Here is a 13385-nt window from a genome sequence, read left to right on the forward strand (position 1 = left end):
TGCAGTGTTATGCTACTCACCTACCTTTTACAATTGGGAATACCCATTTTACAGATGGCAAGCAAAGAGCTAGTATGTTCACAGAGTTGAGATTTGAACCCAGTTCTTTGTTCTCAAATACTGCTTTTCCATATGTTTGAATTGAATGATGGAAGAAATCCGTTTAAATTTGCACTTGGAACCTGAGGTGAATTGGGGATCTGGCTACGGAACCTTGGCGGGTGGTCCTTAATAACATAAAATATGTTTTTGAAGCTACATTGTAACTTATCAAGACACAGAATATTTTGAATGTATTAAAAATACTATAACCTCAAAAACATTGGTGTTTCGTCATCTGTGAAATGGAGATGCAAACTGGAATCGGGCAAGAGGCCGTGAAGGCTAAATGCGATACCATCTGTGAAGGACTTGGCGGATGGTAGGTGCAAAAAAATATGCCCGTGCCTTCTAAGCACTTGGTAAAAAGACTTACAGTTGGCCACTATCAACTGGAGTGTCAGTAAATATCATGTGCTGGGTGAAAGTGATGGCTGTGTTTTTTAGAGGTGAAATATCTTTCTGTTTTTGTTTTACTGGGGGCTACTTCAGGAAAGTTTTTTTATGTTACAGCTTTTCTTTTTGGAGTTTTATTTTCTGACTCTTCAAGTAATAAATTCCTACTGAAAATAATTGAGCAAAATACAGAAAATTTGAAGGAAGGTAGAAATCACCCTTAATCCTAGCATTCTTATATATTTTCTTAAAGCCATTTTTTTTTGTGTGTGACTAGTTTTAAAACTGTAGAGAAGGCTTGTGTGTCTGTTTTTCAGGTTAAGTAGGAAGGATGCTTGTATTTTATTTGGAGGAAAGGATCCTGCCATCTCTCAGGCTAAGACTCTAATTACAAATAATCTTGGACTTCTTAATATCTGTTACATATTTCTGTTCCCTGTTTCTAGAATAGGACATTGACATGTGATGCTTTTTTTTTTTTTTTTTAAGACTTCCAAATCCTCCCTGCTTTAGTTAGCCTCTAAAGAACAGATACAGTAGATGGATTTCAAGAATATTCTGGAGCTGTTTCTCAGAACTGGTGTGATTTCTTGGCAGGCATAGTTCTGTATAATCTTGTATTATCGCCTCAAAATTTACAAACGATCTTGGCACATGCATGGTATAGGATGAATAGCTATCGGACAGCGTGTCATTTTAGGATTGACTCTGTAAGGTGGTGTGATGTTTCATAGATCAAATTAATCTCTTTCGAAAGATTTAATGTTGAATGCCTCACACAACAAAAATTTTCCACCCTTCTGGATCTTTGAACTCCGTGGAGTTTTGCAGTAGTATATGCCTAGCTGCAGTTTAAAATATTGCTTTATTTTTTAAACTATGTATTTTGTGCATATATTTAAACATTATCACTATAAAAGATGTATCTTAGAAAACGAAAGTGAAGATTCTCTTGTGATTTTACTAGAGTCTTTCAAATGATTCTCCAAATCAAATCCAAGAAGCTTCTGGATTACCTTTAGGTATATCATAAAGGATGTGTTGAAAGAAAAATGTGTTGCCTTTCATTGTGGATATTGAATATTGCAGCTTCCCTGCAAAATGCCGCAGAAATACTTGTCTTCATTCGTTGAAGGGAAGGTGGCATTTCTGGACAAAGATGTGGGTGTGTGATTCAGGCAGTGTGAGAGCTGGCTAGAGGGGGAGTGACCACCTGCTCAAATGAGGTGACCTGAGAGGCTCATCAAGACCCCATTTGGCCCCCAAATAACCTCATTGACTGTCATGATTCCTTCTGTTTTTCTTCTGTGCCTGAAATTTTCTTTTGATCAACTCATATAGGTTATGTGGCAAAAACCGGTGACTACACGGGATGTTATTCTAGATACGTAGAATTCCCATATTCCAGACTTGCTGCTTTGGCAGGGTGAGAGCTTGGGACTGAGGAAGGATTCAGAGCCTGTCCTGGGATCTCAGTGTGGGAGAAATTTAAAGGAGGGAGGAGCAGAGGTGCCCTTACAGCCAGAGGCTTCTGGGTAGGCCAGTTTAGGCAGGAACCCTGGACAGTTTCTGGTCCACCTGGCAGGAGGTCATATGGTATTGCACTGGGAAGGTCTAAAGCAGAAATCTCTTTCTGTTTTTTTTCTCAGTTTAGCTCAAGCAAGTGGCACCCCTAGCCAGAGAGCTGTTGACTTTCAGTCAGCCAGAGGTATAGCAAAAATGTTTCTGGTACGAGAAATCTTGGATACATGGGAATTTAAATGAGATCTTATTTGCGTATTTACTTTCCTAGTCCTTATTTGTCTTAAAAATTCCTTGGAATTTTTGACAATTTCTAATTTAAAGCACTTAATTTAGAGACTTTGGAGGGTTCTTTATGGTTTACACACATGACTTCTGAACTTTGGGTCACAGCATCCCTTAGTTTGAGGTCAGTGTTACTTGCTAGAGGTGGATTATGGGAGTGTTTTGTGGAACCACCTGTGGATTGAATGGTATACCTTCAGCAGTGTAACTTCACTTAGGTAACTCTGGCTGAGTTAGCTTTCTAATTCCCAACATGGATATAATTTAAACAACATGGGGGAAAGATAATTTAGCTAAATTACATCTATGTTTTTATTACTGCCAGTAGTGCTTGAGAATTCATGGGAATTTCTTTTTTTGCACTTACGTGTCTGTTTCTCTGCTTCTTTAAATGATGTATTACTAAATTATTTTGCCGAGGATTGCTGGACGAATTGTAGCAGCAGCACTGCTACCACCTAGTGGACAATTAATGCAATTAATCATTCTTTGGCTTGACAACTTCGAAACACACCTCGGTGATTTCAAAGGGTTCTGGTTTTGAATAGAACAGTATCAAAACTATTTTAATATATTTTGCCAGATATGGAATCCTATTTTACTTGAATCCACACAGAAAGCAATTAGCTCATATTTTAAAGTAGAGTACTAAAGTAGATTATAAATTAAGAGATGCCTGCAAATTGTAACTAGATACCTATTATTATATTTTAAAATTTGAACTTCGCATAATACTCTCTAACATTACCATGTTCAGTTCCATTTCTGGGAAACTTCAAATCATGGAATAATTTTTGCCTCTTTTGTTTCAGGCCTAACAGGTGCACCCAGGGTTCCTGACACCCTCTGGTTTTATTTCCAACCTGCTTTCCACACCTTAGCTGGCTGGTGTTTTAAAAACTCTGGTCGTGTCATTTGCAATCTAATGTTTTCAATGGCTTCCCATTGTTCATATACTGATTTTTCTAAATCCTTAACCTCTTTGCTGTGCCTTATGGCCTTTACTTCCCTCCTCAGCCCCTGAACAAACCCTTCTTCGCTCAACTCTCTAGGTTCCTCCCTCTCTGACTTTCTTCTTACAGGTTCTGAATAGTCACAGGGTTTGGAAGAGGCACTCCCTTCCTCCAGCTACTTGTGACTTATTCTTCAAGTTCCAGCACTCCCTGAGAGAGCCTCCCCCCCGCCCCCCCACCAGGGAGGTAGATCTTTTAAATGGTCTTTTTATGTAATTTGTCTAGCACTTACTTGCTTAGTGTAAATTAAATCATGAACTATTAAATAACTATTAAATAATTATTTCATGTCTGTCTTCCCAAATGTCCATTGAAGGCAGAAATGTCTTCCTTTTTCATTGTTCTGTCCCTGATTGCTTACCAAAGTGTTTGGCATGTAGTAGACAGTTCATAAAATAAATGAGCTGAGGGACACCTGGGTGGCTCAGTTGGTTAAGCGTCTGACTCTTGGTTTTGACTCAGGTCATGATCTCACGGTTCGTGAGATTGAGCCCCATGTTGGACTCCGTGCTGGCAGTGTGGAACCTGCTTGGGATTCCTCTCTCTCTCTCTCTCTCTCTCTCTCTCTCTCTCTCTCTCTCCCTCCCTCCCTCCCTCTCCCTCTCTCTCTCTCTCAAAATAAATAAACTTAGAAAAAAATAAATGAACTGAGATGAAATCTAAACCAAGATGGGGTCTTTCACCAAACTGAGTTTTCTTAAATTTCCCCTTATATTTCTCCTTCCTTATATGCCCTCATTATAACCTGTGCATGTCTGCAGTCTTCCAGAGTTGGCAAATACCCTGAGGACTTTTAACTCCTATATTGCTGATCCTCATCAACACCCTGTGTGAGTTGCTTAGTCATTGGTTCACATCATTTCTTTTTTCTAAAGAAGTAGGCAATTTGTCAGGTTTTATAATTACAATAGATTCACTTTTATTATTACAAGTATTAAAAGATCCAAGTAGTTTAATAGACCGATAGCGTAAAAGAAAGATTAGGATCTGGAAAATTTACAGGGAAACAAAAATAAGAGCTCAGGATTGAAAATAAATGAAGAGTGAGCACTTGGAAATAAGGCTGTCAGCATTTTCTACTAGTATGGATGCTCCATGACGTATCTGGCAAGGTACTTGATGGCTAGCATCGTTTCTTCACAGGTTGGCCGAATCTGGGATTCAGGGAGGACAAAGCCATATCTGCCTTTATCCCGGAGTTCGAAGGTAAAAGAATATTTGATTCCTTGGTCATAAGCCCAGTCATCAGAGCCCCCAGCAGCAGGATCTGCAATGTGCAAACAGCAGAAAAACAGAAAAACAAAAAACCAAAAAACTTAAAATCCAGGAAGAAAATTAGAAAAACAAAAAAACACACACCATCTTTCATTTGTAATTACAACTGTTTTACAGGGCAAAATACTCTAGAAAACTGGATTATAAAGGCTATGGGGGTGTTTTAAAAACTCAGGACAATCTTACCTTTAAGCTTAATTATAGTGGGAATGACATGTTTCATACTCCAGGAAGTATGTAATTTATAATATAATATAAACTTCCCACTGTGCTTGTATGCTATAGTAGACTATAACATATGTAATTTGTTGACAAAATATATATAGTTTCTGGAAAAAGAGTATTTGTGTCCTGGGAAAATAAGGTAAGCTTCGTGATGACTGGTGATAGGCGAGAACTCCAAATCCCGAGGAAACGGGGCTGAATGATGAAATTGGAGCATCTTGAGGGCAGTGCTGTGCCTTTATAGTGGTTTCTTCAGGGCCTAGCATATGGTCTGGCATAGATTGGGCATTTATTCAGCTATTCATTCAATAACAGTTATGATGTTACTGCCACGTGCATTTTATATTTATTCAGTCATTAGCTCATTTGTTCATTCATTCATTGATTAATTCATTAATTCATTCTTTGATCTGTTTATTCCGTCAACAGTTGTACAGCCCACTGGGCAGCAGGCCACGGGCTGTACTCTGGAGGTGCCAGGATAGAGGCAAGATGTGACTTCTGCCCTCCGAGGTTTATGGTATAATGGAAAAAGAACCTTCATTGAATTAGTCTGAATAAAACATGCAAGAAATTCACAATATATGACTAAGTGGGCTATTTCTGTTGGAACCCTGTAAGAAAACAGTATGCCCCATATGATTCAGAGCAGTTGAAAAAAGTCCAAGAGTACAGAGAACTGTATTCAACATAAAACCTAAAAGAAAACAACAACCCAGGATTGGAGCCTCTCCAGCTGCACAGGAGGCCCTGTGATGACAGGACTGGCCCTTTTCCCTTGTATTTTTAGTCCTTTCAGATCTGGGGCAAAAAGAAATCATGCACAGGCAAAGGAAAATAGAAGTAGAAGTGGAAAGTGGGGCCTGCAGGATGTGCCTTCCCAGTGACACTCAAACTCTGTAGCATCTAAGTGAAATCTGAACTCTGGGGTCTAGCCCCTACCGAACCCTCTTGCTGTGTGTCTCTTGACATTTGCTCTAACACACCGAGTGACTGGTCAGAGGGGCTCACATCTATCCCTGGAAAGTGGCTTGAGCCCGAATTAGCCCTCACACCTGCAGTCTGTTTAGTCAGGGAAACACTCCTTCTTATGCTTGTCATCGGCAGTTGTCCTTCCAGGTAAAGCTTCTGAGTCATTCTCCTGGGCGGTCATCCCTGATACCATGGGATGGGCTATTTGGTCCTAGGTGGTGCTCCTTCTCTGCTCATCCTCTGTCCTAGCACTTAGCATCCCTATATTTAGTTTTCCTGCTTCCCTACTGTGGGTTCTTAGAAGACTGTGCTGGTCCCCCCTCCTTCCCTTTCTCCTTCTCTCTTGCCTTCTCTCCATCCTTCCTTTCTTCTCTAGCACCTAGTGTGGGCCTGGCACATAGTAGTGGGAGCCCAATGGATGTTTATAGAGAGCAAATGTTTTTATGGGTTGAAAGGGATATTTTTTCCGAACAGAAAACTGACGACACGTTGTATAAAAAATTCACTGTCAGGCAAAAGCCACATGCTTCAGATGATCTAAAGAAAGTCTCTGGGAACCATTTGTCGCCTTTTTAGGCATGCGGTCTCTTTGCACAGTTCTGAAGCCAAGACTCACAGATTGTTGTAGCTCCTGGGCCATATGTGTACTTGGTGCCATGCAGTGTGGCAAGTTCTTTTACGGTAGCTTTAGCCAGGGCATTCTGCAAAAGAACCAGCAGTTAGTCAGTAAATAAGTGAAAGTACACACTGACAAACAAACAAGTATCTGTACATTATTTTTAAGACATTGAAGAGACACAAGACACAGTTTGGGTTAGTTTTCTACTTAGGGCCCATTCTGAGTTTTTAGCTGACCTAGTCACGTGATCCAAGTCATTCTTGGGTGAGGATGTCTTACCTCATGCTCTCTCCAGGCACTCACTCCGAGCTTCCCTCTGTTCCACACAAAACGTGTTGTGTTGTGGCAACACCATTTGCTGGCCTCTGAGTTCTCAGTGATTTTTTTCTGTCTTTTATCTCCATGTCTTCAGGGTCCAGGCCAAGGCTTACCACTTAGTGGTTGTCCAGGAACTAATTGTTGGAACTCTGAGGACAATTAGCACTCTTGCCCTCTTATTTAAGAATTAGGTCCTTACATTTATTTCAAATCATTGTTGCAGTAACCGGCAATAAGTTCTATTTTAGTCAGAGGACAATCTCTTACTTTCTTTTCTTTTTCTTTACATAGAACTTAGTGTGTCTTTTCCCCCAGGTATTCTTATTTAGACTTGTTAAACTTTTTTTTTTTTAAACCTTAGTTCAGGCTAGAGAAATGAAGCTACAGTAATCTGTAATTGTCCCAGATATCACATTCATTGATAACAGTAAAATGTTACTGTGTATTAAGAATTAGGCTATGTCTGAGGATTAGTGTGGCAAATCTGTATTGTCTCTGGTGCTTGTACAAAGAGAAAAGCTGGAGACAAGGAGGTCTTTGTGGTTGTGCAAAGAGGTTGTCTACCTAATGCAGGCAAACAAACAAATCAAATACGTACAAAGTAACCCCAAACAAAACAAAACAAAACAAAAACTACCTGGAAATGTGGTAGGTTATAAAGTCAAGATAAAGTAGTATTATATGAGCTGGGGTAAGAGTATTAAAAACTACACATATGAACGATTGGATATTCAATATAGTGTTTGCTGCCAGCATAGAGATTCTTAGGAATCGGCAGTTCCAGGGATGAGGGTGGTTCTGGCTTTGAAGATTTTTAGACTGAAGAATTAGACAACATCTATTTCAAAACGAAGAACATTCGAATTCCAGAATTTAAAAAAGTGGCAAGTATTAACGTGTGTGTGTGTGTGTGTGTGTGTGTGTGTGTTTGTGTGTGTTTGTGTGTGTGTTTTAGAAGCAGCATCGTTCTCTTCAAGGATCCACTGCTTTTCTGTTCCACTGCACCCAACTACTCAAGGGCAAGGGCTCTATACCCCCAATCCTCCCTAACTCCCTAACATCCACTGACATACTGCATATTTAAATGAATCACTTGAAAAGCAAGGCCTGACTTGGCTGTCTTGGGAATAGATTTGAGAATCTGATTGTTTACTACAGAATTAGCCATAATTCATTCTGGTTATGAAACTAGCCATATTTCATACTTTGGCATCATGATTATGTCTCATACATATGCTTGGAAAGCTGTGAGGTTGGTGATGAAATCAAAATACTCCGGGTATTGCAAAGTAGGAACTTCCCTTAGTCCTTCTTCTAATATCAAAACCAGTTTAGTGGTATCTTATGTCAAAATGACCAGGGCATGGCTATAAAACTTCAAGGTTCCAGCTCCTAAATTGCTAATGCTTTATCAACCAAGTGGTAAATTGGAAAATTTAAAAAGAATTATAAAGTAGAATAATTCTATTTTTTTAGATTTTCTGGTTTGGTCCACTGAAATGGGGTAATCAGTTTCTTGGAACTAATTTATTGTTCTCAGAGTTTGGGGACAGTGACTTGAAACTTGTAGGGTTTCATTTCCCTTTTTTTCCCCACCTGGTAAACGAATATATGCTTTCTCTTACTGCATGGAATCTTTCACTGTTGTGGTCTAAATGTGTAGCCCTATTGTTTGAATCTTATTCTGACCAACATACTAGAGCCAGGTCTCGTCTCTACCCTCTAGTACAGGGCCTACTGCAGACTGAAATGAGAATAATCTATTCACAATTGCATAATGCTCAGAATAGATTTGAAACCATCTTTTACAGATGTGAAACATGGTGAGGTACTAATTATTTTTGGTAAGTAAATTGTATATTTTCTCCTCTTCTGTAATTTCATTAACTTGCATTCATCTGAGGATATCTGTAGTTATTTTTCTATAACGCAGAACCTCGGATCCTAAATAACTCTTATTCCTTCCCTACTTACCTTTCTTAGGCTTTTCATCTGTTCTGGGTTTTTTTTTTTCCCTGTCTTTAAGCCTTGAATTATTACTTTTAGCTAGAGATACAATTCTAATAAGTTCTGAGGGTCTCAGGTTCAGCATTATGACTATGATTAACAGTACCGTATTGTACTTGAAGGTTGCTATGAGAATAGAGCTTTAATGTTCTCACCATAACAACAAAGCAACAAAATAGCAACAGCAACAAAATGATAATTATGTGAAGTAAAGGATGTATTAGCTAATGTGGTGTCCATTTCCCAATGTATATGTGTATCAAATCAACACACTGTACCCCTTAAACCGATACAATGTTATATGTCAATTATATCTCAAAAAAGCTGGAGAAATAAAGAAGTGTGATTCTTCGGGATTAGTTCCAAACATGAACAGTTATGAAGACTAGAGGAGATTTAAGACAAGAAGGTCACTGTCATTATCTGTTAAACTCCTGAGTGCCTGTTGACCTTCAAGTCTCTTAATAAGGTTATTGGTATGACATAATATTTGAGTTATCTGACAAAACCGAAGGGGCCTACTTGTGATCTGTTCTCTCTTTTGACTTATCAACTTACCATTGTAGTCATAACTACCATTAGGGCCATACAAAAATGTGCAGTTTGCCTTTCCTCAAAGTGATAATAACCAAGTGCTTTCTAAGACTTCGTAAGCATCTTCTGGAAGCAGTTGTTCTGCCTTTGTTGCAGACCCCAATATCTCAGATTGATGTTAGTTTAAAAAGGATGTTAATTTGTTCCTGCCACTGGTGCACGTTGCAGGAACCTTTAGTTTGTGTCAGCCTTTGCTCTCCTTGTCCTCAGTTGCTCTAACCTCTTGATACCTACTCATCACTCATCTTCTGAGTGTCACCTCATCACCACATCTCTCAGTGGCTTTCTCACCTTCTGTTGAAGTCCGGCCTCCTTTTGGGCATAGAGTGCGAGCTAGGCCCTCCCTCCTCTCCCAGTCTGCACCCCTTGCTGTGCATTCCTCTTCCTTCCGAGCTAGGTTTCCCTGAGCTACTTCTTACCCGTGCCTGCCTCTTCTTACCCCCATCACATTGGGTATCCTTCTCCCTTTGTTGAGGTGCTCTTCTCATCTTTGTTGATTTGGAGAATTACTGTTGTCCTTCCAGATTCAGTTTTAGTGTCACCTTCTCTGTGAAGTTGCCCCTGACTCTCTTAGAGAGCATTGATTCACCCCTCTTTTGTGAAAACTCATACCACTATCAGAGTTCCTGTCACTCTATTCTATAATGAATTGTTTTTTTGCATCTATTTGCCCCACCCCTCAGGCAAGCCCCCCTGTGGAAAGGGATTCTTGGCTATTTACTTTGTATCTGCAGCAGATTGTATAGCATCTAGCACATGGTTGGTTGATTGAGTCTTATCCTAGGACTTTGGGGCGTTACAGATGGGCCTGATTTGGGTGGGTGTGCAGGATGCTGAGCTCTGTAAAGGCTGGGACATGTGTGAGTGGAGATTGGGGATGTTTGTGGGGAGGGTGGTTGGTACCATGTAGTGATAGTTGATGGGTCGCCACAATTACACGATACGTCTGCTTTGCATTTTACTTATTTCCAGTAATTAAAAAAAAAATGAAGTCTGTGGACACTTTCTCTCAGCCTCTCCAAAGCTAAGAGACAAAAAAAAAAAAAAAAAAAAAAAAAAAAAAAAAACCAGAACAGACATTAATTGACCAAAATATCATATTTTAAATTCCAATGATCTTAACAAAAATCCCTGGAATCAGTGTGGGTCTTTTCTTTTGAAGAGTTCAAATACTTTCACAAATGTTACTCATTTATCTTTCCAACACTATCTGTCCACATTTCATCAGCATAGAATTTTCTAGCAAAATGGAATGCCACGTGGGGCAGCACGCTCAGTGGGAATGTTCCAACCAAGCTGGGTGACTGACCCCAGCCAGGAATGGTAAAAGACAGATAATTCCTGCATTCGCTAAAATGTTAGAGTGGTAACTCCTTTCCCTTGTACATTTCTGTAAAAAGGGACTAAGACAGCTGACGAAAGACCCGCAGAAGCAATAGCACATCAGAAAGCATGATCCACATCTTGAAACTCCAATTAAAGACTCTTTCTATACAACCTGTTATTTGAGGGACATCTTACATCCTTGCTCAATGGGTTCAAAATAAGAACTAACATTTACATAAAACCTTAGACTTTACAAAGAGCTCTTGATAAGAGCTAGATATTTTTATCCCCATTTTACAGATAAAAGAACTGAAACTCAGAGAGGATAAAAGAACTTTCCCAAGGGCATGCAGCCCCATAAGTGGCTGACTTGAGCTAGGTTCTTCTTGCTTTAAATCCTGTGCTCTTTTTCACTTCTCCTTGTGGCCTTCGAATACTTCAAAAGAAGTGTTGCTGGAGCTGGTTTTACCAATTGTAAAGAACAGAAGGAAGCTAAATATAAATCAGCCTCAGAGAAAACTTTGCTTTCAGTCAAGGCCAAACATGGCCAGCCTTTATTAATCCTTAGATATGAGTTTCCTACCATGTCTTATGCATGTTCTCTTTTGTCACCTGTTTTCTTAAAAAGAGGCCTTGGTCATAGAGCAAAAGACAGAGAGAGTCTAAAGTGTCACATCTAACTCAAAGCCCAAGAGACAAAAGACCAACTAGTGTAATGTTTCTCAGGCTCTGAGCTCCAGGGGGCTGGTAAGATGAATAAGGCGAGGGTGTTCTTTTCCACTGACCTGCGTTCCCAGATAACATGTGATCAGGAAGCCCCTGTCTCATGGCTGTGCCCATGGTCTTCACTGCCAGCCAGAGTCATGGGAGGCGGGGGGCTGCCTCTTCGGGTCTTCCGCTGGTCCATTATTCCAGTACAAGGAAACAAAAGTTCCAAACTGACTATGGGGTATAAGCCAATTCGAAGGAAATTTTCTCCAGAACTTTGTTTCTAACTGGAAGTTCTGAGTTTAATTATTCCTCTGGGTGAATACATGTGATAATGGAAGCATCAAAATGATCTTTAACTGCCATTTCCTTCCTTCTGTTCTGTGATAATGGGTAACTTACACCAAGGGACCAATGAGGAATTTAACTTTTATAATTTTGATGCAAGAGGAGAAGCCTGCAAGGCCCACAGGCAGGCACTGAGGAGAAGGCCTTTGGGACTTGAAAAGACAAACATGTTTCTGAGAAAAACAGGAGGGTAAACAAGTGCAGGCTCTGGTTGCGAAGCCCGAGATTAGAGAAAGGCAAGGAGTTAGGGGAAAGGCTTGGCTTGGGAGAGCTGGGCCTGCCCGTCTTGGCAGAGCTCATGGGGAGAGTGGGAATGCTTGCACTGATGTAAAGCAGTTTTTTCTTTGGCTGATCTACATACATACTTTTCAGCTCTTTAAAATCAAGGAAAATGTGAAGGGTGAGTCAGCTGAAGTTGCAAAGTCTAGAGTATTTGTGTGTGTGTGTATGTGTGTGTGTGTGTATGTGTGTAGGTGGTACTTCTTCCAAATAAATACTAAAAAATAAATGCTGTATAATGAGAATGTACTGTATCTTTTGCACTTCAGATTTGCAGAACACTATAAACTATTTGTGAGGAGGGTGAAAGCCAGGGGCCTTGAGCCAGGAATGTGACTTTGTTCTTATCTTAGTTTTAAAGCAGGGTTTCTCAACCTCAGCACTCTTGACATGTGGGCTGGATAATTCTTTGTTGTGGGGGCTGTCCTGTGCATTGTAGAATGTTTATCTGCATCCTCTGGCCTCTACCCACGAGTTGCCTATAGCACTCCTACAGTTATGACAACCAAAAATGCCTCTCCAACATTGCCAAATGTCTCCTAGGGGGTCGGCCGCGGGGGGGGGGGGGGGGAGGGGGCGCAAAACTAGTTTACAGGAAAGTCAGATAAAAGACATAATTATGGTAAACACGAGTGTATTTTAGAGACAAAATTGAAAAGGAGGACAACCATTTTGAAGGTTCTCTGAATGCCTATCTTCTTTGCTGATGATAGTATAAGTGTCTCTTAAACACTGCTGCTAGGTCAATGCTGCTAAAATATCACTTTACTAGCCAGGTTGCCAGATTTAGCAAAAAATACAGAATGCCCCATTAAATTTAAATTTCAGATAAAGAGTGAATACTTCTTCAGTATAAGTCTGCAATATTTGGAAGATATGTACACTAAAAATTGTTATTTCTCTGAAATTCAAATCTAACTGGGAGTCCTGTATTTCAGCTGGCAATCATATTTACCAGGTTACAGGCTCTAGGGCCTGCTATGACACAGGACTCATTGTGACATTTAAGTCCCTCCAAAATCTCCTTACCTCACTCCCGCTCTTCCTCCACAAGAACACTTGAAACAGGCTGATCCTTCTCCTTCCCTCTCCATTTTTCAGTGTCCTTCTTGCACATTTGTTGGCTCTTCTGTCTGCCTAAAATGCTCTCTTCAGCCCTCTGTCACCCAAACCCTGCCCATCCTTCAAGGCCCAGAATAAATTGTTTCTCCTTTCTATAACTTTCACTGAATAGCTTTATCACATATTACCATTTTCCTGCCCTGCATTCCTACTACTGTGCTTAGTTTGAAACTCCACATTCTGTACTTCTCTTGTACGGTTTCTGATATCTGAGTCTTAACATTTCAATAAGTTCTGACATTTCTGATAGCAAAAACCATGGTTTACGCTGAGCACTT

General features: G+C 40.0%; 1 protein-coding gene across 3 annotated transcripts in view; it reads right to left on the bottom strand.

Moving 5' to 3' along the window:
• Window positions 1-4203: 4203 nt before the first annotated feature.
• Window positions 4204-13385, bottom strand: part of CPB1 (carboxypeptidase B1) — a 56713-nt gene continuing 47531 nt past the window's right edge. For all 3 annotated transcript variants that reach the window (XM_045503345.1, XM_045503346.1, XM_045503347.1), the window contains 2 exons: window positions 6403-6487; window positions 4204-4581 (listed from right to left, as the gene is read on the bottom strand). In XM_045503345.1, the coding sequence (XP_045359301.1) occupies window positions 4394-4581; window positions 6403-6487 (273 nt within the window). In that variant the 3' untranslated portion in view covers window positions 4204-4393. The remainder of the gene's footprint in view (window positions 4582-6402; window positions 6488-13385) is intronic.

This window comes from Leopardus geoffroyi, chromosome C2, assembly GCF_018350155.1.
Source record: "Leopardus geoffroyi isolate Oge1 chromosome C2, O.geoffroyi_Oge1_pat1.0, whole genome shotgun sequence".
Taxonomy (NCBI): domain Eukaryota; kingdom Metazoa; phylum Chordata; class Mammalia; order Carnivora; family Felidae; genus Leopardus; species Leopardus geoffroyi.